The following is a 27199-nucleotide window of genomic DNA, read 5'->3' as shown; positions in this document are numbered from 1 at the left end:
TGCATGTAAGACTAACAATGGTAGTTTGAGTCAATCACTGTATTTGGCTAATTATCAATTCCTAGAGGAAGAATTTAATGTCTACTAGGACTACACTTTTCCTCATCACAACACATGTGAAATGACATAAATGATTTTAGTTTTCCTCAATAACTATTTGCATTCTACTCCATTACAGTTGTAACCTGACCTAGCGCTGCACTTCTGAAAGATTATACATGAAAATTGTGTGAAACCTTCATTTCTCATTTGAATATATGTAATTTTAACCTATTTTTAATTACTTTATAGGAATCCACTGTGAGGAAGACATCAATGAATGCTCTTCAAACCCTTGCCAAAATGGTGGTATCTGTGAGAACTCACCTGGGAATTATACTTGCCATTGTCCATTTGATCACCTTTCTAGAACATTTTATGGAGGAAGAGACTGTTCTGAGATTCTCCTGGGCTGTATCCATCATCAATGTCTACATAATGGAATATGCATTCCTCACTTTCAAGATGGCCAGCATAGTTTCAGCTGCCTTTGTCCAGCTGGCTATACCGGATCCCTGTGTGAAATCATCACCACACTTTCATTTGAGGGCAACAGTTTCCTATGGGTCACAAGTAGATCAGTTGCAATGAAAGCTTCCTTTTGTAACATGGCTCTCAGGTTTCAGACTGTTCAACCAATGGCACTTCTACTTTTCCGAGGCAACAGGGATGTAGTTTTGAAACTGGAGCTGCTAAATGGCAACATCCACCTATCAATTCAGGTCAACAGTCAGCCAAAGGTGCTTCTGGACATTTCCCACAACACCAGCGATGGACAGTGGCATTCTGTGGAGGTAATATTTGCAGAGGCTGTGACCCTTACCTTAATCGACGACTCCTGTAAGGAGAAATGCATCAGTAAAGCTCCTTCTCCATTTGAAAACGATCAATCAATATGTGCTTTTCAGAACTCCTTTTTGGGTGGTTTACCAGTGGGAACGACCAGCAGTGATGTTGCTCTGCTTAACATCTATAATACACCATCCACACCTTCGTTTATAGGCTGTCTCCAAGACGTTAAAATTGATGAGAATCACATTACCCTGGAGAACATCTCATCTGGCTCATCATTAAATGTCAAGGCAGGCTGTGTGAGAAAGGATTGGTGTGAAAGCCAACCTTGTCAAAGTAGAGGACGCTGCATAAACTTGTGGCTGGGTTACCAATGTGACTGCCACAGACCCTACAAAGGCCCCAACTGTCTAAGAGGTGAGAGAAGGTTGAGTGCCTAGGAGTTCTACGACTCAGAGCAGAAACAGGAAAAACAGCTCGTCTGCTTCTGCCTGTTATAAAACAATGACCCTGTAGGACTTCTGATGCTGGTTGCCCACTGATGAGAAAAAAAGAGGGCAGTGTTGTTCATTAATTATTTTGAGTGGATTCGTAGGACATCAGAGTTTCACTAGTACAGAGAAGTAAAAAATAAACAGATAGCTCATTTCCAAAGAGTTTTTCATCTCGGTGTTTACAAAATGCTAGCATGATTTTATTGGGTTTTTTTTTTTTTGGATATCAGAAATTTTTTGTGTTTTATTTGAAAGATAAATACTCTCTTAGTAAAAAAAGAACTTTTAGACATAAAACTTCTCAATGCCACTTACTTCACAATATCTTGTGCATAGGAAATTCTCAGTAAATATTCATTTCCTTGTTCTCTTTTTTAAAGCAATTCACTCTTGCCCTGAAATCCTACTCAAGTTTAGTACCTTTATAAAGCACGTATTTTATTCAAAGGTATTTTTTCCAAAGATGCATTGGAGAAAACAAATAATCTACTTAGGTGCCATAAGAAAAAAAAAAGAAAGTTTGGAAAGTAGCAGCAGTAAAATTTGGTAGATACCATAACTGATCTAATTTCTCTAGCAAATAACTGTTTGAAAAGTATTTTACAATCCTTAACTTCCAATGTTGTTCCAGAGATTGCTGTTGATAGTGATCAATACATAACTGTTTCTTTTTAATATTATTATCAGCCATTGAAAGAGTCTGAGGGGTGATTGTAACAGACTGCTTTGAAGTTCAGCTGTAATTTACCCTAAGACTTTAGAGTAACTTGAAGTAGGACAACATCTGGTAAATAGTCTCCCTTGCTTTATATGAAGTAAAATTAAAACCAGTCTTAGCCTATACTCTATTCCATTTTAAAATAGCTAAGAATTATTAGAAACTATTCAGGGGTTTCCCCTGGGCACAATATTTATTACAAATCATGGTCCTGTTTGACAATGAGGTATGATATCTACTAGCTCTATGTAATATTTTAAATGCAATGGCAAGTTGTTTGTGATTTTTTTTAAAGGAGAAATGGGGAAATTATGTTGAGGCAATGTTCACTTTTTGAAGAAAAATTTAATTAACCTAAGGCAATATTTTTACTACATATACAAAATAACAAACAGATGCTGACTCATTTTGACTGGCTAACAGATGCAGTGACCCATGAGGTTAATACTAACCATGGTGATGTTAACTGTCCTAGTAAATAGATTCAAGCGGTGCCAATCCAGTGGGCTCTGGTTTTCTTTAGTTTATTTTTTCCAACTAGGAAAATCATGAACTTTTTAAACCAAGTAACTGAATTTGCTATCCTTCCACCACTTTTCCCTGATTTCCTTATTCCCCACACTATTTGAAACTGTTTAACCCTCATGAAGATATTTGGCTTCAAAAGATTACTTATCGAGTGGGGGTCCATAAAATCTTTTTTTTTCCCCTGAAAATTCTTAGTATAAGTTTTTTTAATTAAATTTTATATCACCTCTTCATCATAAAATTAAAATATTCTGTATTTTCTATTATTCATGAGGAGAATTTTCTGAAGAGTGTATTCCCACTACAAACAATGCTTGAAAGCATTAATGAGAAAATAGAGTTTTTCTGCCATTGTACTTGCATATTCAAGAGGGAGGAGACATACTGAAAAGCATAAAGGCAAGCTTCAGCCAATTCATTACTGTGGTTCAATGTTTCCCAATAATGATCCATTCTGCAATGAACAAGCAGACAGGATAGAGGAGTTAGTTGGATGACTAAACACAAAGGACGTAAGGATTTCCAATATCTTAAAGTTGATCTGTTTAACAATCATCTAATTGCTCAATAAAAGGAGTTCTGAGACGAGTATCCCTAAGCTTAATTGCCAGAACTGTCTGTAAGTTCATCTCAGTATATCTTGCATTGATTTTGAAAAGAACATGGAGCTTCCAAGACAGTGTTTGGGATAAATGCATCACCTACCTCTTGCCCTCTGGAGAATATTTGATTTATAGAAGCAATTTACATATGTTTTTCCCCTCAGTCATACACCTAGAGTATGACGATCTTATCATCTCAGAATTATAGTTTTTTGGTATGGATAAGGATTCATTCCATGACTGAATTTTTCCTACTGTTGTGCTTGCCAAAGGTGGCTTAAATCTCCGCTTAAAAACCTTTAGGGGTGGAGAACTCACTCGCTCTATCTTGCCAAAATTTCCCAAAAAGTTATTTTCTTATATTTGAATACAATATTTTTCTCATAGCTTTCATTAGTTGAAAACATTGTAATTCTTGAAGGCATGCAAATAAGAATTAACATATCTTCTTCTTGAGAAAATTTAATAACTGAAGAAAAATATCTTGAGCCATCCAAGCCATCTCATCTATCATGCTAAACATTCTTAGTTTCTTTTCATGTTTTTCATATGGCAGTCTTCAGGTACATGATCAACTGCTAATTTGCTTTGAGATACATTTGCTTATCCATATTTCTTCTAAAATGTGGTAACTGCATATGCTTGCTGAGGCAAAAGTGCTTCTGTTTTGCAGCCTAATATTACATTGACTTTTTGGCAGCCACATTTCATGATTATTGTTGTCACTCACGATGGCAAAGAGTCCCATTTTTCCCACCCTAAATTTATGAGGCACATTTAGATCTAAGTGATTCTTATCTAGTCTTAGGATATTTCATCTTGTATTCCATCAATCATTTAAGCTTGTCAAAATTGTTTTTCATCGTATATGCTGTCCCTCTTCAGGACATATCAACAGTGTATATGATAATCATCCTTTCCCTATCCACAGCCAAGTCATATGTGACTCCAGGTGTTTCTAAAATCATGTAGCAAATCACACACACTGACTACTTGCTTGTGATTTCTGAAGAATAGAATTGCTAAAGAGTTAAACTTCTGAGAGGAGAAAAACCCAGCTCTGCGTTCTATCTTTTAATTCCAACCCACAAAGTGATGCTGAAGGCATCCTAGGATGACCAGCAGGCACCCCACCATCCCTGAGGTTGAGTGAATCTGTGCATATCTTCAAACCTCAGGAGCTTCAAGGGCTAAATTTTCTTATTAAGTATTTTATCTCATATGAAAGTGCTGCAGTGTATTCAGAGATGTTAACCTCTTCAAAGGGGTTATTTTATCTAACAGTCGCTTTGAAAGCCACCGGTAGTTGCCTGGAGCAGGTGGTCTCCAAATGCAGATTCAAGATGCAGTATTCCTGAGGAAATCAAGTCAGAATTCTGAAAATGTAACCTTTTATGCAAAAGATCCTCAAATACAAATGATTGCCTAAGCAAGTTTCACTATAGTTCAGCTAAACTAAAATACGTCTTACCTTGGCCCAGACTTCAACTAGGCCATATGACATTTAAACATGTTAGAATATGCTTTTTCTATTATGATTTGATGTAAAGATTTGAAAACAACAATATCTCTAACACATGCTCTTGTCAAGTTCATCAGTGATTTCTAGATTGCAAAATTCAATAATCAGTTCTCAAGTCTTCAATTTACTTGACCTCTCAGTAACAGTTAACACAGTTGAACACTCCCACTTCCTGAAAACTCTTTTCTCATTAGGCTCATGGGACATCAATGTCCCTTGATTCTCCTCTTATTTTACTAGCTCCTCTCTCACCAGTTCCTTTACCTTCAATCATCTAGTGACTAGGAGCTCAGTTCTTGGACTGCTGTATTCTCTCACTCTATTCGTTCTCATTGTGTCTCATCCAGTCTGTGGCTTTAAAAACCTATATACTGACAAACCCTTAATGATTACAGCTAGACTAGAACATCTCTCCAGAACCTCTGCATCAACTGTCTACTAGTCATTTCCACTTGGAATCTAACAGGGCATCTCAAAGTTAGCCTAGACTTCCACTACCCCCAAAAATCTATTTCTCCAGTTTTCTTCCCTATCTCTGCAAATGAAAACTCTACATGTCTACTTGTCTAGTTGCTTTGGCCAAAGCCCTTGGAGATGAACTTGTTCTAGAAAATTCTATCTGTTCTTCAAAATAATTTTTAAAATCTGATGACTTCTCACAAATTTCACATTACTGCTGATCTAAGCCATCATTATTTCTCTCTTGAATTACTACGATAACGTCTCTACTTTCTCTAGGTTTTTGCTCAAATGTCACCTTTTTGGAGAGTCCTTCCTTGATTTTTCAATTTAAAATTACAATTCCACCCTGAAAATCTTCATATTCCCTCTCTCTATCTGGCTTATTTTATACCAAAGGATTTCTCACCATCAGACATACATATACTTTGCTTCCTTAACTGTGTTTAGTGTGTCTCCTCCAACTAGAATACAAGCTTTTAATGGACAGGAATTTTTGTTCCTACTATATTAGCAATATTTTTAAATGTCAGGTTTTGTTTTTATATATCTCCAGAGTTTTCTTGAGGTGATGCATATTATTAATAGTATTGTCACAGAAGTGCATCGCTAACTCCTCTGACCACAAAAGATGCTGGCTGGGTTTAAGTAAGCTGTGCCCCTTACTCCTCTGTTTGCTGTGCATCTCTTACTCCCAATCAGGACCACAGGAGGTGGTCCTTGTCTTTGTTCAACTGCCTTGCTTTTATGTGAGCTGTTGTCCCAAAAGGGGATTTCATAGCCCAATTCTTGATTTCTGTTCTTTACAAATAATAATTAGGTTTAATAATGTTTGCTTCAACATGCCTTCAAATAGCAAAGAGTATGACTGCCTGAAACAATCTGCTTACAGATATTACATGAAGTGCTCTTGCTGAAAAAACTTTTTTGCACCAAGTTGTAGTAGTATCTGCTACTTTAACATTTTAGGCAGTGAAGGAAAGCCTCTTTAACTTATCAGTGCAGAGATATTGTGTGTGTGTGTGTGTGTGTGTGTGTGTGTGTGTGTGTGTGTGTGTGTGTATCTTTTGTGATCAAAGGGACTCCACTCTAAACTAAAAACCAAAATGTAGTTTTTGATGTGATAAAGTAAATTCAGAAATTTAGAAAATGAGACCAAATCACTATTCTATCAAATAAGCTTGTCTTGAATTTTAAAAGGTATATATGTGTGTGTATAAAATTTTAATATTCTTACTTCTGAGTCTTAAGATGTTTCTTCTTCTTTTTTTTTTTCTTCTCCTCTATTTTGACATTGAAGAATATGCGGCAGGCAGATTTGGCCTTGATGACTCCACTGGATATGCTGTCTTTACTCTCGATGAGAGCTATGGAGAGAAATTCAGTCTCTCCATGTTCGTCCGAACACTTCGACCATCAGGCTTACTTCTAGCTTTGCAAAACAGTACCTATCAATACATCCGAGTCTGGCTAGAGCATGGCAGACTAGCAATGCTGACTCCAAGCACCCCCAAATTGGTAGTAAAATTTATTCTTAGTGATGGAAATGTGCACTTGATATCTTTGAAAATCAAGCCAAACAAAGTTGAATTGTATCAATCTTCACAAAACCTAGGATCTATTTCCACTTCTAAGTGGAAAATTCAAAGGGGAGATGCCATCTACATTGGTGGCCTACCTGACAGGCAAGAGACTGAAGTTAATGGTGGGTTCTTCAAAGGCTGTATCCAAGATGTAAGATTAGACAACCAAAATCTGGAATTCTTCCCAAATTCAACAAGCAAGCCATCTCTCAATCCAATTCTTGTCAATGTGACCCAAGGCTGTCCTGGAGACAACATCTGCAAGGTAAGAGTATTCATGCCCACCATGTACATATTATATGTTAAACTTTTATTTCATAAAACAGATAATTTATTAAAACCATTTTTGTTTAGAAAGTCATTTTACTGACCCACACAACAAAATAATATTTCATCTCTATTTTCCCAACAAGACTGAGGGATTTATATCGAGCAATAGAAATATGGCCTTGAACTTTTTGACATCATGATCTATTTAACCAACCAGGATAACTCCAGCTACATGCTTCTTCTACTCTCACAACAACGTTACTTAAGAATAATAATATTTTCCTTCCTAAACTCTTCATGGTATCAGATATTTTTGTTTTGTTTTCTCTTTGAGTTAGAGTCTTACTCTTGTTGCCCAGGCTGGAGTACAGTGGCACTCTCATGGCCACCATAGCCTCAACCTGCTGGGCTCAGGCGAACCTTCTGCCTCAGCCTTCCAAGTAGCTGGAACTACAGACGCATGCCACCACACCCAGCTAGTTTTTGTGATTAATAGTAGAGACGATGTCTCACCAGGTTGCCCAGGCTGGTCTCAAACCCCTGGACTCAGGCAATCATCTCACCTCGACCTCCCAAAGCGTTGGGATTATAGGCTGAGCCACTATACCCGGCCTTGGCATCCCAGAGTTTGAACTGAATTAACTCTTTTTGGAAATACTATTAGCTATATCTTAAATGCCCAGCCACTGTTGTTTTGAACCTTTGTTAAGTCAATAGGAAAAAAATATCTGAGTGGTAATTTCCTTTGGGTAACTGGATTTGAAATCCTCTGAAACATAATGCTTTACATATTTTGCATGCTCTTCTAAGAGCAACTTAAATATAAGCAATTGTCAGCTCTGCATGACCTTTCAGAAGAAAAGAAGGAAATGTATTTATATGTATTGACCATCTATTAAACTTCAACTATTGCCATATACTAGTCTTAGTTCTAAATATTCACAAATGAGTTATTACAAAATTGTTATAGGAACATTTCCAATGTACTAGGCACTACTTTACATGGATTAAACTATTTAATTCTGTTAAAGAGAATTCTACTGTAGAGAACAGTCATTGCTGTCCAAATTTATATCATTCACAGATATCGACACTGTGAAAGGTTTTATAACTTGCCTAAATCACATATTCACAGTAGACCTGGGACAAACACAGACCAGGTTCTAAGAAATTTCTTTTTAAATACTTTATTTTGAATACTTTGTGAGCATCCTTGAGAGAAATCAAATAATAATAGTATATCTCTGATTCAGGGACAGACCAGTGAAGGGAGGGGCAGTCACTGATTGGGACCCAGAAGATCGAGCTATCAAGTTTTACTATTTTACTTCTTGGGCAACTGGGTGGGTGGGGGGATCATTTTCCTTATTTGTAAAAACAGGAATAATAATGTCCTTCTTAAATGGTTATTAATGTATGTAAAAATGTGCCAAGTAATATGTCAACCACAGAGAACATTGCTCTACTTTAAAAAATCCTCCTTGTGTGGTATATTAATTTTATATTTTTCCTCTTTCTCTCTCTCTCTCTCTCGTTCTCTCATCACTCTACTCTTTTAGAAAGGAAGTGGCAATGGCCGTAGTCAGTTTTATTATCTTTAATTAGCAATGGCTATTAAAAGTTTATCATGAAAAGATGTAGAGAAATTAACATTTTTAAATAACAGAGGTGTGGCCTCATCTTCAGCATTTTCATATTGATTGCTTTTCTGCTCAGTTCAACCCTTGTCACAATGGAGGTGCTTGCTACTCCCTGTGGGATGACTTCTCCTGTTCCTGCCCTGTGAACACAACTGGGAAAGCCTGTGAAGAAGTCCAGTGGTGTAGACTCAGACCGTGTCCTCCCAGAGCCCAGTGCCAGTTGATGCCTCAAGGATTTGAATGTAGGTAGAGCTCAATCCTATCATCCATCCAATTAAGTTAGGGCATTTTAGTTGTTCCAAGAGAAAACACAGAAAAAGAGTACAGACAAATCCAGCCTGTTAAATAAATTTGTGGCTGTTTCCCCTATGTGAGTAGGTTAATAAGCCTAATATAAGTAGTATAATAAGCCAGATTGCCCTCTTGCCTCATCCTTCCCTGGGTGTCGGGATGGGAAATGGAGTTGACAGTAACACTAAACCTAGATGCTTTATCATTTAAAGTCAATTTCTTAAGAAAGAATTAATCAGGTAATACTTGACTTTCCTTTCCTCATTACTGGGAATACAGAATACATATACTAGTGTTAGCACACTACCACTTATTAACTATGACGCCTCAGGCAATTCACTTGTTCTTTGTAACCTAAAACTTCCTCACCTGATAAACAGGGATAAGAATATCTACTTTGTAGGTTTCTTTGTGATGGTTATATGACTTATAGGTAAAGAATAAAACACACTAAGCACTTGATTAATGCTTGCTATGAGAATTTCCCTCAATGTGAAGAGTTTTTCTGCCTATCCTGTGTACTACAGAGCACAATTTTCTAAATGTTAACAAGTTGAATACTATATGGTATTTACACTTTTGCATATCCACATACTAATCGTACTGCTATTTATATCCTGTCTTCTACTTCAAATAATGCACAGTTCAATCTCTAGGCAACCCTCAATTCTAATTTCTTTTTTTTTTTTTTGAGTTGGAGTCTCACTCTGTCACCCAGACTGGACTGCAGTGGCATGCTCCCGGCCACCGCAGCCTCAACTTGCTGGGCTCCAGTGATCCTTCCACCTCAGCCTTCCAAGTGGATGGAACTACAGGTGCGCTCTACCATGCCCGGCTCATTTTTTTTTAATTGTAGAGATGAGGTCTTGCCAAGTTGCCCGGGTGGGTCTCAAACTTGTGGGCTCAGGCAATCCACTCGCCTCGGCCTCCCAAAGTGCTGGGATTACAGGCTGAGCCACCGAACCCGGCTGAATTTCTTCCTCTTATTCAAAGATTTTGCTCCTAAATTTTTTCTCACTCACTCTCCAGCATCGTTAATTTTTCCATTGGCATCCAAACTTACCATCAAATTTCCTCCCTACAAAAAGTTTCTCTTGACCTCCTCATCCCCATCCATTTATCTGCTTCCTTGTATAGTGAGAAACAAATCCTCTGAGGCATTGCCCTTAATATACTTCCGACGTCTCTCTGCAGTCCTTCCTTCACCCGTTCAGTCAGGCTCCACCGCTCCCTCAACACAGAGCTTTATTGTGGCCTTCATCTCTTCATCCTCTCACTTTTATTTATGTGTATATGACTGATCCTTCTTAATATTTTGTTATATATGCATTTGTTACTTTGTTTATCATCTCTTTCCTCACCAGAATATGAGTTTCACAAGGCAAGGAAAATTTTCTGTATGGTTTCTCATGTTACTGTTAACCTTTATTTTTTTTTCATTTTATTTTTTTTTTGAGTTGGAGTCTTACTCTGTCGCCCAGACTGGAGTGCAACAGTGCCAAACATGAACTGACTTGTCAATAAGTATTTGCTAAATGAATGGATTTACTTATTATTTTTCTTCAAGTTTCCTCAGTATTTTCACTTAACTGCTCTAGATATTAAGTACATCATCTGCTCACAATAAAAAAATACATAAAATACCTTTAAAATACTGCACTGAAATAATGAAATGGAACTAGAGGAAAGATTAGTCTAAGTAGCAACATCCTATTTAGACTGAGCTCTGAGTAACTGAGGAAAAGAAAATATATTTATTCACTTTGGTGTTTCTATATTTTTAAAATACATATTTAAAAAATTTGTATGAAATTTATGTGTATACTGCATATACACTTGGGAAGATTTTTAGTAGCAAACATACATGCTTTTACATTTTATATTTCAGAAATATATTCCACTCACTTATAGATAACATGGTGGGTTGGCATAAAGAATGTAATCTGGTTTCTCATGTGGTACAGTCATAGAATTTGTTGTCATTGTTAAACTGGGGTCTAACTCTGTTGCCCAGGTTGAAGCACAGAGACATGATCACAGTTCACCATAGTCTCAAACTTGTGGGCTCAGGTGATCCTCCATATCTGGCTAATTCTTTTATTTTTTGTAGAGATGAGGTCTCACTCTGTTGCCCAGGCTGGTCTTGAACTTCTGGGCTTAAGTGATTCTCTCACCTCGTCCTCCCAAAATGTTCAGATTACAGGAGTGAGCTACTGTGCGTGACAGAGACACAGAATTTTAAATGCAACTTTTTCTTGGTTCTACTTCTGAACACTTTATTTAAAATAATTTATCAATTCTTAATTTTACTATTAATCTTTTGATAGAAATATTAAAGTTGTGTTCTACAAAGGAATTCAAATCATTTTGAACATTTTCGCAGGGAAAAAAGAATAAAATTTTCAAAAACAATGACAGCATAAGAACAATAGCTTTGATTTACACTGCCCTTCAATCTATACATAAAGCAGCTTAGGATTTAAACACACATGTTAAAAGAGAAGTGAATCTTTACTGCTACAATATTGTCACTACAGAAAGAGTAGAAATTCTGACTCCACATCCCAAAAACTTCCAGTAGTAGTTGTTCTGGGGTTTTATTTTTTTTTATTTATTTTTGTTTGTTTGTTTTTTAATCAGGGTTTCACTCTGTCGCCCAGGCTGAGTGAAGTAACACAATCACGACTCACCACAGCCTTGACTTTCTGGGCTCAAAAAATCCTTTCACATCAGCATCCTGAGTAGCTGGGACTGCAGGCACTTGCCACCATGCCAGGCTAATTTTTTAATTTCTTGTAGAGACGAGGTCTCACTATGTTGCCCAGGCTGGGCATTCTTTTTTTAAGGATGAGTTATCATAGTGAAGACAGAAAATGTGAATCGATAGGTTTATAATAGGAAATTGTAAATCAATTTCCTGATGGCATGTATAAATCCTACTATTTACTTTTGCTACTTTGTATAAGTTTAATTTTATGAGATCTTATGACCCCATTATATTTTCTTTCCTTTCCGAGTAAAATATATTGAGAAGATTAGGTCTAATGGAACTATTCTTGAGAGTACAGCTGATACATTACTCTGAATGACTGTAGGACTTTAAACATCTCTATCTCTGTATCCTACCAAGATTTAAACCAAGATTTTAAAATTTACAGCTTACCTTTGTTACAGTTGTGTTTATTATGGCAAAGTTCCCCAAAGAATAGGCAAAATATAAATGTTGTTATGTGAATTGTAGTTTTTACCCAGATCATAAAACGTGATTTCAGTGTGCTTAGCAGTGCTAGTAAAATAAATTTATACAGCATTACAGTGTTATGTATTTAAAAGTTGGAGACCTGAGATCTGCCATTTTAACGTTTACTTAGAAACATGTAAGGAGATTCTGCTCCCCTAAATCTCCAACCCCAAAACTGGTGGAAAAATACAAAAGTAAAAAAATAAATAAATAAAAGCAAGGGAAAGTTGGGTTCAGTCAAGTAATATGAGGGAGGACCTGAAAAAAACCAGAATTATCTTTTGGAGGGCGGGCCCCATGTAGTACTTGCTTCCCTTGCTAGGTGAGTGTTCTAAGAACCCCTCAGCATCAGTGTACCAGCTAGTGTTGCTGTGAGAGGCAATTTGTGGGAAGAGCGTCCCAAGTTGTGGCAAACAGGTGACTAGTTCTTCCACCATGGCAACGCACCTACCCACACCGTGCTGAGTGTTCAGCAGTTTTTGACCCAAAATGCCATGACCCCCGTGCTCCAACCTATTAACCTGATCTTGCCTCGACTGGCATTTGTTTGTTTGTTTGTTTCTTCAAATGAAAAAAATCTTCAAGAGGAAATGTTTTGCCAATGTGGAAGAGATTAAATAAAAAACAGCAGAAGCACTAAAAGGCATCAAAATTGACACGTTCTTTGAGCAGTGGAAAAAGGTCTCAATAGGTGTATAATATCAAATGGACAGTACTTAGAAGGTGACTGAAGTTTAAACATGTAAGAACAAATACAATTTTTTATAAATAAATCCAGAATTTTTGCATCCCCTCCCCCATATACTTGGAATTATAACACTTGAATGATACACTTACGTTTTCTCCTGCTGTGGTTTCTAATCATTATCTCATGTCCTAAGATAAAGGGTGGAGTTATTTTTATAGAGTATTTATTTAATATGCTACTGAGCACCTGCAGTTAATCAGGCAATATTCTAGACAGAATAATTTAGCGATAACCTAGACAGAGAAGATCCTTATCTCATACAGATCATGTCTTAGTGCAGAAGAACAGTCAAGGAACAAGTAGACAAATACACAACCTGATTTCAAATGCTAATAGGAGCTATGAAGAAAGTTAAGCTGAGTAATGGAATGTAGAACCGATGCAGGAAGGAAGCTATTTTAACTTGGGTAGTCAGGGAAATGTCTCAGAGGAGGTGATGTGTGAACAAATAATAAGGTTGAAGAAAAGCCAAGAATGAGAACATCTGGAGGAAGAATATTCCAGGTATATGTAACAGTGGATTAAAAAACCGCTTTGGCTTCAATGATTGACAAGTTCTTGTGGCTGTGGCATGTAAATGAGGAAGAGGGTGGTAGAATTTGGAACTGGAAAGTTAATCAGGGGTCAGATCGTATTTAGAATTTAGGGTTTCTTTCTAGATGTGATGGTAACTAACGGAGATCTTGACTAAAGAGTGTTGTTATATTGACCCACAGAGCAGTAGAAGCAGGGGCACTAATAGTTATTAGTCTATATGAAAGATGGTGGTGGTTGGGTGTGGTGTTTGTGGTGGTTGGGCGTGTTGCCTGACAGGTAACAAGTATTTTAAGGGCAATTGCTACTGAAAAGTGGAATAAAATGAGAATAGAGAATTGGCTATTGGATTGGGTAACATGAAAGTCTATCATCACAACCTTGACTAAAGTGGTTTCAGTGAAGTGATTGAAACAACAGCTTGAGTGACATGTATTAAAGAGAAAATGGGAGATGAGAAAGTGGAGACAACAGGTATATAAAACTAGTAGGAGAAGTTTTGCTCATAAAGAGAGTAGAGAAACAGAAAAGCAGCAGGATTGGGGCATGTCAGGGTAGTACTTTGAGGTCTTGTGTGTGTTTTTATTTTTTAAGGTTGGAACAATTACAGCATATTTGTGTATTGATGAGAAGCAACAAAAAGGAAGGGAAAACCAGAATGTAGGACAGAAAAAAAGATGCATGTAAGAATAATGCCTTAAAAGGTGAAAATGAATGGAACCCAAAGCGTAACTGGCAGAGTTGGCCTTGGATAGGAATGAGAACAGTGCATCCATTATAACAGGATGGAAAGCAGAGTGGATCCAGATACAATTAGGTTTATAGATTTGGCGAAAAGCTGGAGCAGCTCTTATTTCTCTTGTTTTCTCAAGGAAGTGTCGTGGGAGATCATAAGCTGGGATAGGGTTAGATATTTTAAGAGATAAAACGAGCTGTGATTTCATGTTCTTGCAGAATGGAAAAAAAGCACTTTTTAATACAGAAATGTAATAAGATTGCCTACAAGTACTGTGCTCACATATAATATGTGGGCATAAAGTGAGAGCAATTGATATGGTTGCATATTTTTTCCCAACCACATGAAACTACTTGGGTATAGGTATAGAGTTGGTAGCTTGGAAAATGATTAGAGTTTTTCCAGATAAATAAATCAGTCATCTGAAATGCTACTTTTAAGTGCCTCCTGGCCAACTTAATCAGAAGTCAAATTCTACTGTTAAGTTGCTGTGTCACCCACCATAGCTAGATTTGTAACTTTTCTGTGCTCAAGTTCTTTATGTATAAAAAGAATAATCAATGCTTTATTTGTAGGAGCAAATGCAAAATAAAAATTGGTGTATGCTAGAATTTTAATAAAAAACAAATTTATGGTTTGGTATTTGGTCTCAGACTATCCAGGATTGACATTCTAGCTTTATGATGTATTAACTACATGTCTATGAGCAAAATTACTTAACTTCTGGGAGTCTCAGTTTCTTCTTTCATAAAATGGGGATAAATATGAATAACACTGCATTTAAGATTGTATATTAGAAACAATTCAATATTATTTATATATTTTTAATAATATAAAGAATATAAAAGCAACTAGCACAATATGTAGTATCGAGCAATCAATATATGATGTCATTAGCATGATGCTCCTTACTGTTAATAATGGTTATTAAGCAAACTATAGGTTTAATAATTAAAGTTGCTGGTTACAATTGCCTTCTCTCTCTAGGTATTGGAAATGCTGTTTTTGATGGACAAAGCAGTGAAATATTATTCAGAAGCAATGGGAATATCACCAGAGAACTCACCAATATCACATTTGGATTCAGAACAAGGGATGTAAATGTAAAGATATTGAACGCTGAAAAAGAGCCTGAATTTCTTAATATCAGCATTCAAGATTCCAGATTATTCTTTCAATTGCAAAGTGGCAACAGCTTTTATATGCTGAGTCTGACAAGTCTACAGTCAGTGAACGACGGCACATGGCACGAAGTAACTCTTTCCATGACAGATCCACTGGCCCAGGCATCCAGGTGGCAAATGGAAGTAGACCACCAAACACCTTTTGTGACCAGTGCAATTGCTACTGGAAACCTTAACTTTTTGAAGGATAATACAGATATTTCTGTGGGTGGCCGAGTTATTGACAATATGAAGGGCTTGCAAGGGTGTCTAAGTACAATAGAAATCGGAGGCATTTATCTCTCTTACTTTGAAAACGTTCATGGCTTCACAAATAAACCTCAGAGAGAACAGTTTCTCAAAATCTCTACAAATTCAGTGGTTACTGGTTGTTTGCAGTTAAATGCCTGCAACTCCAACCCCTGTTTGCATGGAGGAAATTGTGAAGACATCTACAGCTCTTATCACTGTTCCTGTCCCTTGGGATGGTCAGGGACACACTGTGAACTCAACATTGATGAATGCTTTTCAAATCCCTGTATCCATGGCAACTGCTCTGACAGAGTTGCAGCCTACTACTGCAGATGTGAGCCTGGATACACTGGTGTGAACTGTGAAGTGGCTATAGACAATTGCCAGAATCACCATTGTGCAAATGGAGCCACCTGCATCAGCAACACTAATGGCTATTCTTGTCTCTGTTTTGGAAATTTTACAGGAAAATTTTGCAGGTGAGCATAAAGTCCATATGAAGCTATGCTCTACATCATATTTCTTGTCAAATTGGAATGCTCTTTCTTCAAGGTTTACACATATACTGTGCTGAACAGGGCTGACATTGCTAATCTCCATTACAATTAGGTCATGTCAAAACAGGATCTCACTTGCTGGGATAGTCTACAAGTAAGAATGGTCTTATTTCAACCAGCCTTGAAGCAAAATGTTTTCTCCATCATCTGTGGTAGGATATGTCTCACAAACTGTAACCCCAGGGTCTGACAGCTCTAAGGTCTCAGGAAACAAATACATTTACAATACATGCAAAAGCTGAATTTTAGTATTGTTAGAGAATGCATGACTTCCCTCGCAAAAATAATGCCCTGGGTTATTTCAGGCAGGTAAATATTGTAAAATCCTGAAAAGACTAGAGTATACAGTTCACCCTTGAACAACTTAGGGGTTAGTGATGCCGACTCCCAGGCAGTCAAAGATCCACATACAACTTTTGACTCTACCCAAGGTTAATTGCTAATAACCTACTATTGACCAGAAGCCTTACCAAGAGCATAAACAGTGGATTAACACATATTTTGCATGTTATATATATTATATACTGTATTCTTACAGTAGTGTAAGTTAGAGAAAAGAAAATTATTAAGAAAACCATAAGAAAGAGAATATATTTCTACTATTCATTAAGTGGAAGTGGATCATCATAAGGTCTTTATTCTCATCATCTTCACATTGAGTAGGCTGAGGTGGAGGAGGAAGAGGAGAGGTTTTACTTGTTGTCTCAGGGGTGGCAGAGGTGATAGCAAGTCCACATATAAGTTGATGTGCGGAGTTCCAATCTATTTTGTTCAAGGACCAAACGTAATTTCAAAAAGGTGAAATTATGCCTCTAAGACAAGTATAACATAAAATGCTTTGATTATTTCATTTGTCGTTAATTAATGAGAGAACTAGTAAGATACAAAAACCAGTTCAAAGGACAACCTAAAGATTACATATATGTGTGTGTGTGTATATGTGTGTGTGTGTGTTTATATATATATATTCATATACATATGAAAATAAGGAAATGATTTTACTCATAAATGGAAAACAGTTTAATAACCTATAAGGCAACAAAATTAGTGTTTCCAATCATCTTTTCTGTAGTGTGACAATCAATTAAAATTGCATGGCTTACTGCAGAGAAATTATTGTTCATTAATATGAAAGAACAAGATTCATTTATATTAACATCATTTTTTACAACTTGTACAACTAGTAAAGAAAATCTAAGGCATATCTCACTACCAAATCAAATGATCCTAGAGAGTCCTTTATGTAATACCCAGCAGTCCATTGAAAGAATACCCAGTAAATACTTTTGCCCATTTCAAAGCATTTCACTATTTTTTCCTAAAACTATAAAGGCAGTATATAGCTCTATTAACCACCTCCACTTCATGTTTCTATAAACAGAGATAAGAAAGAATATTTTTCTTCTAAGTCACAGTGCCTCAATATTTCCATGTAAGAAGTCGTCATTGTTTTTACAACTTATGCTGCTTTAAATTTACTAAATAGTTGAGTCATTATGGGGAGGTGAGAGGGTTATTATTAACAAGTAATACATTCCAGGACTTTGGCAAGAACACCTGGAATAGGTTGGCAGCCTGTAGACATTACACTAATTCAGAGGTGGTACCTTAATTGCATGAATCTCCTTGCAGACATAACATGTAGGCATACCTCTAAGAAGCTGTATATCTCCATAACTGTTATTGTTGTTCAGAGCCTGTGTAAGGCAGAGTAATAGGTGCTATGTGTTGACATTTCAGTCAGATGTTATTTCCCATGAGTTAACCAACTCATTTGCTAACAGGTAACCTGTCTGTTTAAAAGCAAGAGAAATTCTGAGTCAAAGTGGATTCCACTGTGACTTTGGAGAAGTAAAATTAACACTTAGGCCCTAGTAACTAGTTCTCCAGTTTTTTTTCCTGTCTAATTCATCAAAGTCAAGTTCTCAAAGGCTAAAGTCCTCAAAAGTACCTTCTAATGAGATTCAGGAATTGTTTATTAAACCTAAGATTTGCATTGCTAATTGACCTCTTTCAAAGCTGGCTGGCATTTTTGGCTCTTTTGAAAAGTCCTTATGATTTTTTTTTTTTTATTTTTTAGAATTGATTAGCTCTTGTGGGAAGAGACACACTTAGCATCAGATAGTTTCCCCACATTCACTCAGCACAAACAACGGGCAAAATTCAATTCGTTTTACATTTCCTGAATATTTATTAAGTGTCTGATATTCTACACACACTTCATGGGTCAAAGGGCCTAAGCAACACTCTTACAATCTTTTTAAACATCAGTCCCTTCAAACCACTGATTTTGTCTTGTGATGAAGTTTTGTGTCGCTTCTAACAATTTGTTCTGCCTTTTATTAGGATGCATTAACACGTACAGCTTTGTTGCTGTACAAGAAAGCCACACTCTGAATTCACATGCTGTTACCATCGGGTGCTACACACAAACCTCCCGGACAGCATTTGGCTTGCATTCTTCGAAGCTATGAATTATTAGACAGGGAGCAGCAAGTCTTGGCAGGGCAACTGGAGTTCAACTCTGAAAGCCAACAGAGAAATCACATGAGTGCTTGAGTACCAGAGTGCCGTCCTTGCTTCCCTGGCCTTTATAGAGATGCAATTTTCCTATGGCCTCTATTGATTTATTAGCAAGGCAGCAGCAAATCTAGTTATAGCAAGCTCCTTTCTAACCCTAAATTTATTGCCACCCCATGGCATAGATCTTATCTCACGAATGAAAACTGTGTAGAAATGGAAGATGTATAGCCCTGCTAGTTACAGTACCCTACAGCAGGAAGTTTTTACTGGAGAAAGTGGTTCTTGTATAATGCAGTGCAATTAAGCATGTGTAGCTCCTCTGGCCTGAGTACTTAATTAACTTGGCGTCGACTACATATATGAATTTATCAGAAAAGTTTTCTTGAATGAAATGCACAAGATAAACAGCTGTGGCTTTTCCTTTTATCTCTCCAGGCAGAGAAGATTACCCTCAACAGTCTGTGGGAATGAGAAGACAAATCTCACTTGCTACAATGGAGGCAACTGCACAGAGTTCCAGGCTGAATTAAAATGTACATGCTGGCCAGGTTTTACTGGAGAACGGTGAGTCACATTAGAACTTTATGGAAAAGAATTCTGGGCTGAAGAATGATGGGATTACTCAAAGTTCATTTTCTCCTCTAATTTTTCATCTCAGTTCCCATAGGAAAAATCTATGTTGAAATATAGGTCCGGACAGAGTCAACCAATAAAAAAGAAGAAAAATTACAGTTTAGGTCAAAGGAGAGAACATTTTATTAGCCAAGACTTCAAATAGAAAAATATGTTTTTAAAAAATGTATAATGTGCTATTTTTCTTTCTTGTAAGTACTTCTGGATTCATATTTTCTCCCCACCAACTCTAACGCATGATGCAAATATGATTGCTGTCAAAATAAAATAAAATATACCTAAAAGATTGCTTCCTAGAATTACCTACAAGCCAAGAAGTATATACACCTTATCCATATGATTCTACCTTTCCCTGGGAAGTCCTTCAACTCTTCTTCACTTAATGCAGGGAGTGTTACTATGGAGTTGGTCAGTGCCTTTAGACAATCTGTGACCTGTTGCAAACGTGAGAAGTCTTGAATATATATGTTTGATTGGCTAGAGATGAAGTCCAGAGCAGAAAAATGCACTTTTCATAGCTTTTATCAGATTGTCAAATGTATCTATGTCCCCAAAACAGTTGCAAACCAAATCTGATATAGATATTATATAAACAGATAATAAACAGTTATCCATTTGTTTAGCACTATGACACACTCCTTACAAATAACATCCCTAATTCTTATCACTCTGCAAGGAAGGTTGTATGATTTTCATTTTGCATGTGTGTAAACTGAGGTTGAAAGCATACGTGACAGATTAGGGGCCAATCCAAATGAATGCTGTATAAAGTTGAGCTGCCTTCAAAGCCTCTGCTCATCTATTGGGTGTGCCAGCATAACTGCATGAATAAATATTTGCTGATCACAATTTTAAAAATACATTAAAAAGTGCTCCTCCACCTCATATACCAACCAGGGTAGGATACAGTGATCTCTGATCAAACTTTCTACATTAGACAAATTAAATAAAGTCAAACACATCTGACAAAGAGATTTTGACTGCATTAATTTTCCCCATAATGGTAGTTAATAAAATATTGACTGTGTGTGCTCCATGACAATTGCACTTCAGATTAATTTGAATTTATATTTTTTAGCTAGCTTTTTGGGCATCACAAATACTGATCTCTTTTGCCAGTTTTACCAAACAGTAGCATCCGCATTTTACTCTTCTAATGTTCCTTTCTTTCACAACCTGCCTTCTGTTGCTGGTTATAAGTGGCACAAGTAGTCCCAGTATATCTGTGCGTGGAAGGAGATAGTCTTAACACGCACAGATATACTGTGCTTTTCATTACACTAATTCCTATCATGCTACTTGATTATCAGAAACCATTCAGTTGGCCTTCAATTCTATATATCTTCAAAATATTGCAAATATTTTCTTGCCCTAAATTCTGAAGAACTCCTTACCTATCTTTAAGTGGTAGCTATTTGCTGGTTGAATGTCACAATTTCCACTTAATGGCTCAAAGCATAGAGGTAATTTAAAGCCTTGGATTATATTTCTCTACTATTCATATATTGTCTCTGTTTACAATAAACATTTTCTTTTCCTCTGATGTTTATTTATTAAATAAAGATATATTTGGCATTTAAATTCAAATTATCAATTTGAAACATGAAAAGAAAAGAAAAGAAAGCTCAGAGTTTTCCTGCTTTTCCCAGGAGACTTCTTATCTGGATAAACTTCTTTGGTGCAAAATTATTCCTAAAAGAGTGAACCTGTGTTCAATAGATTCTGTACTTTCAAAGTCTTTAACTATTATTAGTTAATTCAGTGGGTGTTAATAGAGTTATTTTTACTTTCCAGCCACTAATGAAAGCTCTAATGATGCTTATAAAGCATGTGTATGTGTTGTTCACTGTTTAGCTCAAAAGAGAAATAGGTAAGAAAACCATAAAGAGTAGATAGAGGAAGACTAGACGATATCAGGCAATCTCCCACGGCCTGGGAATTGTGACTTCCATAACATGAAAGGATATTGAAAAGCCATCTTCTAGTAAATTAACTTCTTTCCTGCCTTGGTTAAACTTCCAACTTCATAGTGTCATCCTTGCAGCTTTTGAATGGCGGATGGTGTGAACATTCTGGCCCACCCAGGGCAGAGAGTGCTTGGCAGGCTCCCGAGAGAGTTGTTAAGTTTTGCTCAGATCTAATCAGAGAAGTCTTCTTCCAGTCCAAAAGTATATGCCAAAAAAGGAAAACAAAATGTCTCAGCTATGCTTGGTATCCAGCGGGATAAGGAGCTGTTTTTCTTGGAAGAAATCTTTGTTTTCCTTTATAGCTTAGGTTGGCCTTGTCCCACTTCCTCATCCCTTTCATTTTGAGCCTAGTGATTAATCTCTGACCAGTACGTGCAAGTTGTAACTTTTGGAAGATAGGGGAAAGAAGAGAGGAAATTAAAAATTGTTTACGTCAATCTTCAACATTATACACTACACTGTAGAGATTCTTGAGTTTTAAGTTTTTATAAAATTTCCTAAAGTAAAATAGATGTCTTAGTTACTGCTCTATATCAAGGTCTTAACAGAGCATATGGAATGTGTTAGATAAATATATACTGAATGAGGCTGGACACAGTGGTTCAAGCCTGTAATGATGAGCCAGTTGTTGAGTGGGGTGAACAGGAAGATTATTAGCACTTTGGGAGGATAACTTGTGCCCAGGAGTTCAGGACCAGCCTCAGCAACATAGTGAGACCTCGTCTCTACAAAAAATAAAAAAAAATTAGCCAGACATGTGCCTGCAGTCCCAACTACTGAGGGAATGAGGCAGAAGGATCACTTTAGCCCAGGAATTTGAGGCTGAGGTGAGCAGTGATTATGCCACTGTACTCCAGCCTGGGCAACAGAGTGAGACGTCGATATTTAAAAAAAAAAAAAAAAAAAAGAATGATTGATGAATCAATCAATGAATATACAAAAAAAACCCAAACAAGTTCTGTTCTAGGGACGAGGAAAACTTCAATTTACCTTAAAATTGATGTTGTTTGTTTTAGAAAATGTAGCTTTTAAAAGTCATTCCACCTGAACTTTCAAAAATTATATGTGGTTATTGGAACACAGATTTATTAGCAAGTAAAATCTTCTAATTGTCTACTTTTGCTTTTGTTAGGAAAAAATGGGGGGGTTTCAAAGGAAAATAATTCAGACTCTTCCAGAGGAAACTAAATTTTTCATCTCTCTTTGGTGGGTTTTTCTTGTTAGCTAGCTCAGGGGCACGGATGCATTAGAATCCTAACAGCCTGAATGTAGATTTGTCCTGCAGACTCCAGGTTGGCTCCTATTGTGCTCCTAATAAACTGAACATTTACATAAGATGGCAACCCCCTAATGCTCTTGAGGGAGAAATTCGTTTAATGCATGGCCCAGTTTTCACTTGCTTTCTAAATATTTGCATTTGTTTTCTCATTCTCGTTAATTGTGTTCGTGTGTGTGTGTGTGTGTGTGTGTGTGTGTGTGTGTGTGTGTGTGTATTACTTCCATTAAAATCAAAATTTGTTAAAGGAATTTTAAGGACCATCTCCCACACTATCAAGTATACATAAATTGTGTGAGGATTGGTAGATAAGAACTGTGTTATTCTAGGTAGATAAGGCACATTTTTTTCTTTCCTCATTTCACAGCCAATTTATTCAACAAGGACCTGGGTTTCTGCTGTTTCTGTTTATTTCCAAGGTGTGAACAGGATATTGACGAGTGTGCCTCTGATCCTTGCTTCAACGGAGGCCTGTGCCAGGACTTCCTCAACAAATTCCAGTGCCTCTGTGATGTTGCCTTTGCTGGTGAGCGCTGCGAATTGGACGTAAGCGGCCTCTCCTTTTACGTCTCTCTCTTACTCTGGCAGAATCTCTTTCAGCTTCTTTCTTACCTCATTCTGCGCATGAATGATGAGCCAGTTGTTGAGTGGGGTGAACAGGAAGATTATTAGCATACATTTGAACAGTCCCAAATGAAAAAGCCATTGAATTTCTAGAAATGGTTTGACTCAGTTTAGATCTCTGGGGGATAAAAGGGAAAATAAAAACCATCTTGAAAATTAAATTAACTTCAAAGCCTATTTGAAACATAACATAAGCACTTTGAGTATATATAAGAGATTTTCCTGTTTTAGTTTTAAATACGAAAAAATATTGTTCTTAATATAATCAGATATAGCTCATTATTGAGTATATTTAATACAAACATTTTATCATCCCGGACACATCTATATTTGAATGACCACTGCAATTAAGAAGCCATTTCCTTCCTCCTCCATTTTTGTACATATGTACTCTCACATTGTAAGTTGCCCCCAATCACTAAGATTCTATTTTCATTTATGTTCTTTCATTCTCATCTATTATTTATGACACAAAATTTTGAAAATTATTAATCAAATTACTGATTCAAATTACTGATCACATCTGTTTATGTTTTTATACAAAGCTACTTAATGAATTATCACTTCTCTGATACATGACAAATATATAAAGAGAAAGCAGAGAATTATAGCAAGTCCCTAAAAAATGTCAAAAGAGAATTATCTAGTATCAATACTCAAATTATGCCTCACCAGTATAATTGATATGCAAAAATCAATATATTCTTGACTATTATAATTATAGAGATTATAAAATAGCAGTTGGAAGAAAACCTTATTTGCTAATATTTTTTTGTTAGCATGTTATCATTCGTGTCAAATATCTTCATGTGGATACATCCTTCCAAAGGAGACATTATTTGTGTTCATTTAAAGGAAAAATACTTAGATCCTATGAATTAATGCTGAAAGCAACTGAAATAACAACGGCCTGCCAAATGTCATTTTGTAAATGTGTCTATGTCTTTTGGAGCTGCCCTGGTATGAAAATGTGAGAATAATTTATCCATTGGATGATATCCAATGCTCATTCAGTTTAAATTGTTTTAAGAAAGTTGTTTTTCTGTGGAAATGACCAAGGTAAATTTCAATATACCATTCCAACGGCAAGGACAATGAACGTATACTATAAAAGCAAAGGAAATGTATCCCATTTTATTTTGCAATGCTAATAGAAGGTTTTATGTCACAAGTTCATACCCTTTGGAGTACTGGCAGTACTGGGAGCAACTAATTTTGCAAACTTTCCTTTATATTCACTCATTTCCCTCACATCCAAGGTTGCGTGTGCCATGCTGCTTCAGACGATCTGTTCCAAAGTTAAATTTTGTGACAAGAGACATGAGGAAAACCTTCCCATCAATATTTGCATTCACAAGTGCTTACAATAAGAATAAAATAGAATAGAACCAAAGACCATATGTATAGTTTTCACATTCATTCCCTTCTAGACATATCTGTACTTATATACATACAGGTCGTTCCAAAAGTAATATGCTCCCTACAAAACATATTTACGATATATTTATTCACAACCTCTTTCTCTGTACAATTCTGATGCCTCTGTTGTCACTGTAATTGTCAGTTGCTTTTCTGTTTTCCAAATGTCTTTTTGTCATGAAATATCTGACTTTTAAAAGAATACTGTCTCTTTTCTCTTTATTCTTCTGTATTTTCGACTGCAATGTGTGTGATTAAGGCTTTTTACACGTTTGCATAGAAAAATAAAATCTTTGTTTCTATATCATCTATTTCTCATCCTCTGATGATACCTGTCTTTGTTTGCCTCGGCTCTGTCCACCATCCAGGCATACACACACACACACACACACACACACACAACACAGAAGTGTAACTGCTGATCTCTTGGAATTGTGCTATCTTTTCCCAAATGTGTCACTGAAAGTAAATACCTGCGGCATCAAGGTCAAGGTCCCATGGGTTTTCCCTCTCTGGCAACTAATCCTCTAGTTGGCATTCTAATATCTATTACAGCCCCAATTGTCCTTACTATTTTACAATGTCCCTGCCAAATCTAGCCATAAGTCAACTTAGCTCTAAAAATAGTCTCTCTCATTTCAATGACAGAAATTCACATTAGCTCCTCTAGGTCAATCTTCTAAAACATAGCCTGTATTTACTCAATAAAAACTAATTTCATTTTACCCATTTTTCAGAGTTAACATTCAAACTAAACAGAGCTGTGTCTCTGTTTTTGGCCATGGCTCCTTCTTGTGTAAATGCATAGAGTGTGGGTTTTATCACCCTCCATTTTATAGAAAAGAGAAACAGAGAGAATAGACAAGTCTGAAGAAAGTCATACTTTGGTAGCATGGAGAGACAACTAAATTCAATTAACATCATTGAGGACTCACTCTATGCCAGGGACTATGATAAGCCATGTTTAATTACACAATCCTTTCTGTTATGTTTTTCAATACAAGGTCAATCAAAATCTCTCACCTTCTAAAATCTTCACTAAATTTTGTTTAAATATTCTTTTGCTGTTTCTGAGTTTTAAAATATAAGTTATTAAGCTTTAATTTTGCAAAATTAAAATGAAGCTTTTTCTGGAAATGGTGGTACACAAAATTTGAGTTTAGTGATTTAGGTAGGAAACCAATAAAGAAAAAAAAATCTGTTTCTACACTGACAATGTCATTACTAATACCAGCTGTGTTACTTCTCAGTTCTTTTTCATTTATTCAACAAATGCTTAATGAATAACTACTATGTGCCATGACCTATACTGGATCCTGGTAATAGAACTATGAATTAGAAACTACACTTGCTCACAACAAGCCAAAGATCTTGTAGAAGGTACAGGTAAACACAGAGAGAAGGGTGGTTTATGGGTCAGTGTTAGGATGGAATTAAGTGCCAGCTATAAGAGAGCACATAGGGGAGACATTTTGTCCAGTCTTACAGGTAGATGTGGAAGATAGGGAAAGTTTCCCAAACCTGAACTGAGATTCCCCAGAGCTAGGCTGTGGAAGGAAGGATGGAACACTAGAGGATGTTTCAGGCAGGAGGGTTACAGGGGCTGTGCACCATGGCTGGAAATGACACTGTGTGGGACCGTAGTGAGATTGAGGCTGTCGAGACAGGCAGAAGCATATGCCATGGCAGAGACTTTGGCTTCTTGTCCCACGAACAATGGAGAATTTTGAAGGGTTTCAAAGAAGAAAAGTGTCATGATCATACTTGCCTTTTAGAAAGATCACTTGGGATTCTACATAGAGAATGACTTAAAGAAGGCAAAACTGAACCCAGAAAGACACAGGAGGCTGCTGCAGTAACACAAAGGGAGATTTTGCACTACCCTATATAGTTGAAGATTATGTAGGAAAGAGGATAGATTAGCAAAGTTTGAAGCAGTAAGACCTCTTGATTGTTTGAGAGGAGGTGTAGGTCTGAGGGAATGATAAGTTGAATTTGGTGAAATTATTTTTAAATTCTTGTTGATTGAAAAACCGAATGAATTTAAGGTTCTCTAGGATATCTAAATGCAGTTATTAATTAATCAGTATGAATATTCCATTCTGTAGTTTAAAAGACATATCTGGACTGGGTATATACATTTGGGATTCATATTATAAATCTATTAAATTTTATATTCCATTCTCTATATATGTAATCTGTTTGTATTATTTATCTATTGCTCTGTAACAATAAAACCTCAAAGTTACCAACTTAAAACAATGCACGTTTATTATCTCATAGTTTCTGCCAATCAGGAGACCAGGCAAAGTTTACCTGGGTCCTCTGCTTAAGGTTCACAAGGCAGCAATCAAGGTGTCAGCCAGGGATGTGATCTCATCTGAGTTCAGCTGAGGGGATCCACTTCTAAGCTCACTGAAGTTGTTGGCAGAGGTAGCCCTCATCTCCTGGAGGCAGCCTGCATAGCTCCTCGCCATCTGGGGCTCCCCAACATAGCTGCTTATTCCCTAAAAACTAAAAAAAAGGTGGGAGAAATTCTAAGAAATTGGATATTACGGTCTTATATAACATAATCACACAATCATGTA

At 36.6% G+C, this 27199-nt stretch overlaps 1 protein-coding gene across 1 annotated transcript in view; it reads left to right on the top strand.

The window, feature by feature from the left end:
• Positions 1 to 290: 290 nt before the first annotated feature.
• Positions 291 to 27199, top strand: part of CRB1 (crumbs 1, cell polarity complex component) — a 54523-nt gene continuing 27614 nt past the window's right edge. The window contains exons 1-6 of the mRNA XM_008048211.1: positions 291 to 1248; positions 6455 to 7002; positions 8724 to 8889; positions 15185 to 16091; positions 19128 to 19256; positions 22988 to 23114. Of these exons, the coding sequence (XP_008046402.1) occupies positions 627 to 1248; positions 6455 to 7002; positions 8724 to 8889; positions 15185 to 16091; positions 19128 to 19256; positions 22988 to 23114 (2499 nt within the window). The 5' untranslated portion in view covers positions 291 to 626. The remainder of the gene's footprint in view (positions 1249 to 6454; positions 7003 to 8723; positions 8890 to 15184; positions 16092 to 19127; positions 19257 to 22987; positions 23115 to 27199) is intronic.

Source organism: Carlito syrichta, unplaced genomic scaffold (assembly GCF_000164805.1).
Source record: "Carlito syrichta isolate Samal-C Ts95f unplaced genomic scaffold, Tarsius_syrichta-2.0.1 Scaffold121298, whole genome shotgun sequence".
In the NCBI taxonomy this organism is placed as follows: Eukaryota; Metazoa; Chordata; class Mammalia; order Primates; family Tarsiidae; genus Carlito; species Carlito syrichta.
Note: the sequence above shows the minus strand (reverse complement) of the source record. Positions and strands in the feature narration are given on the sequence as shown.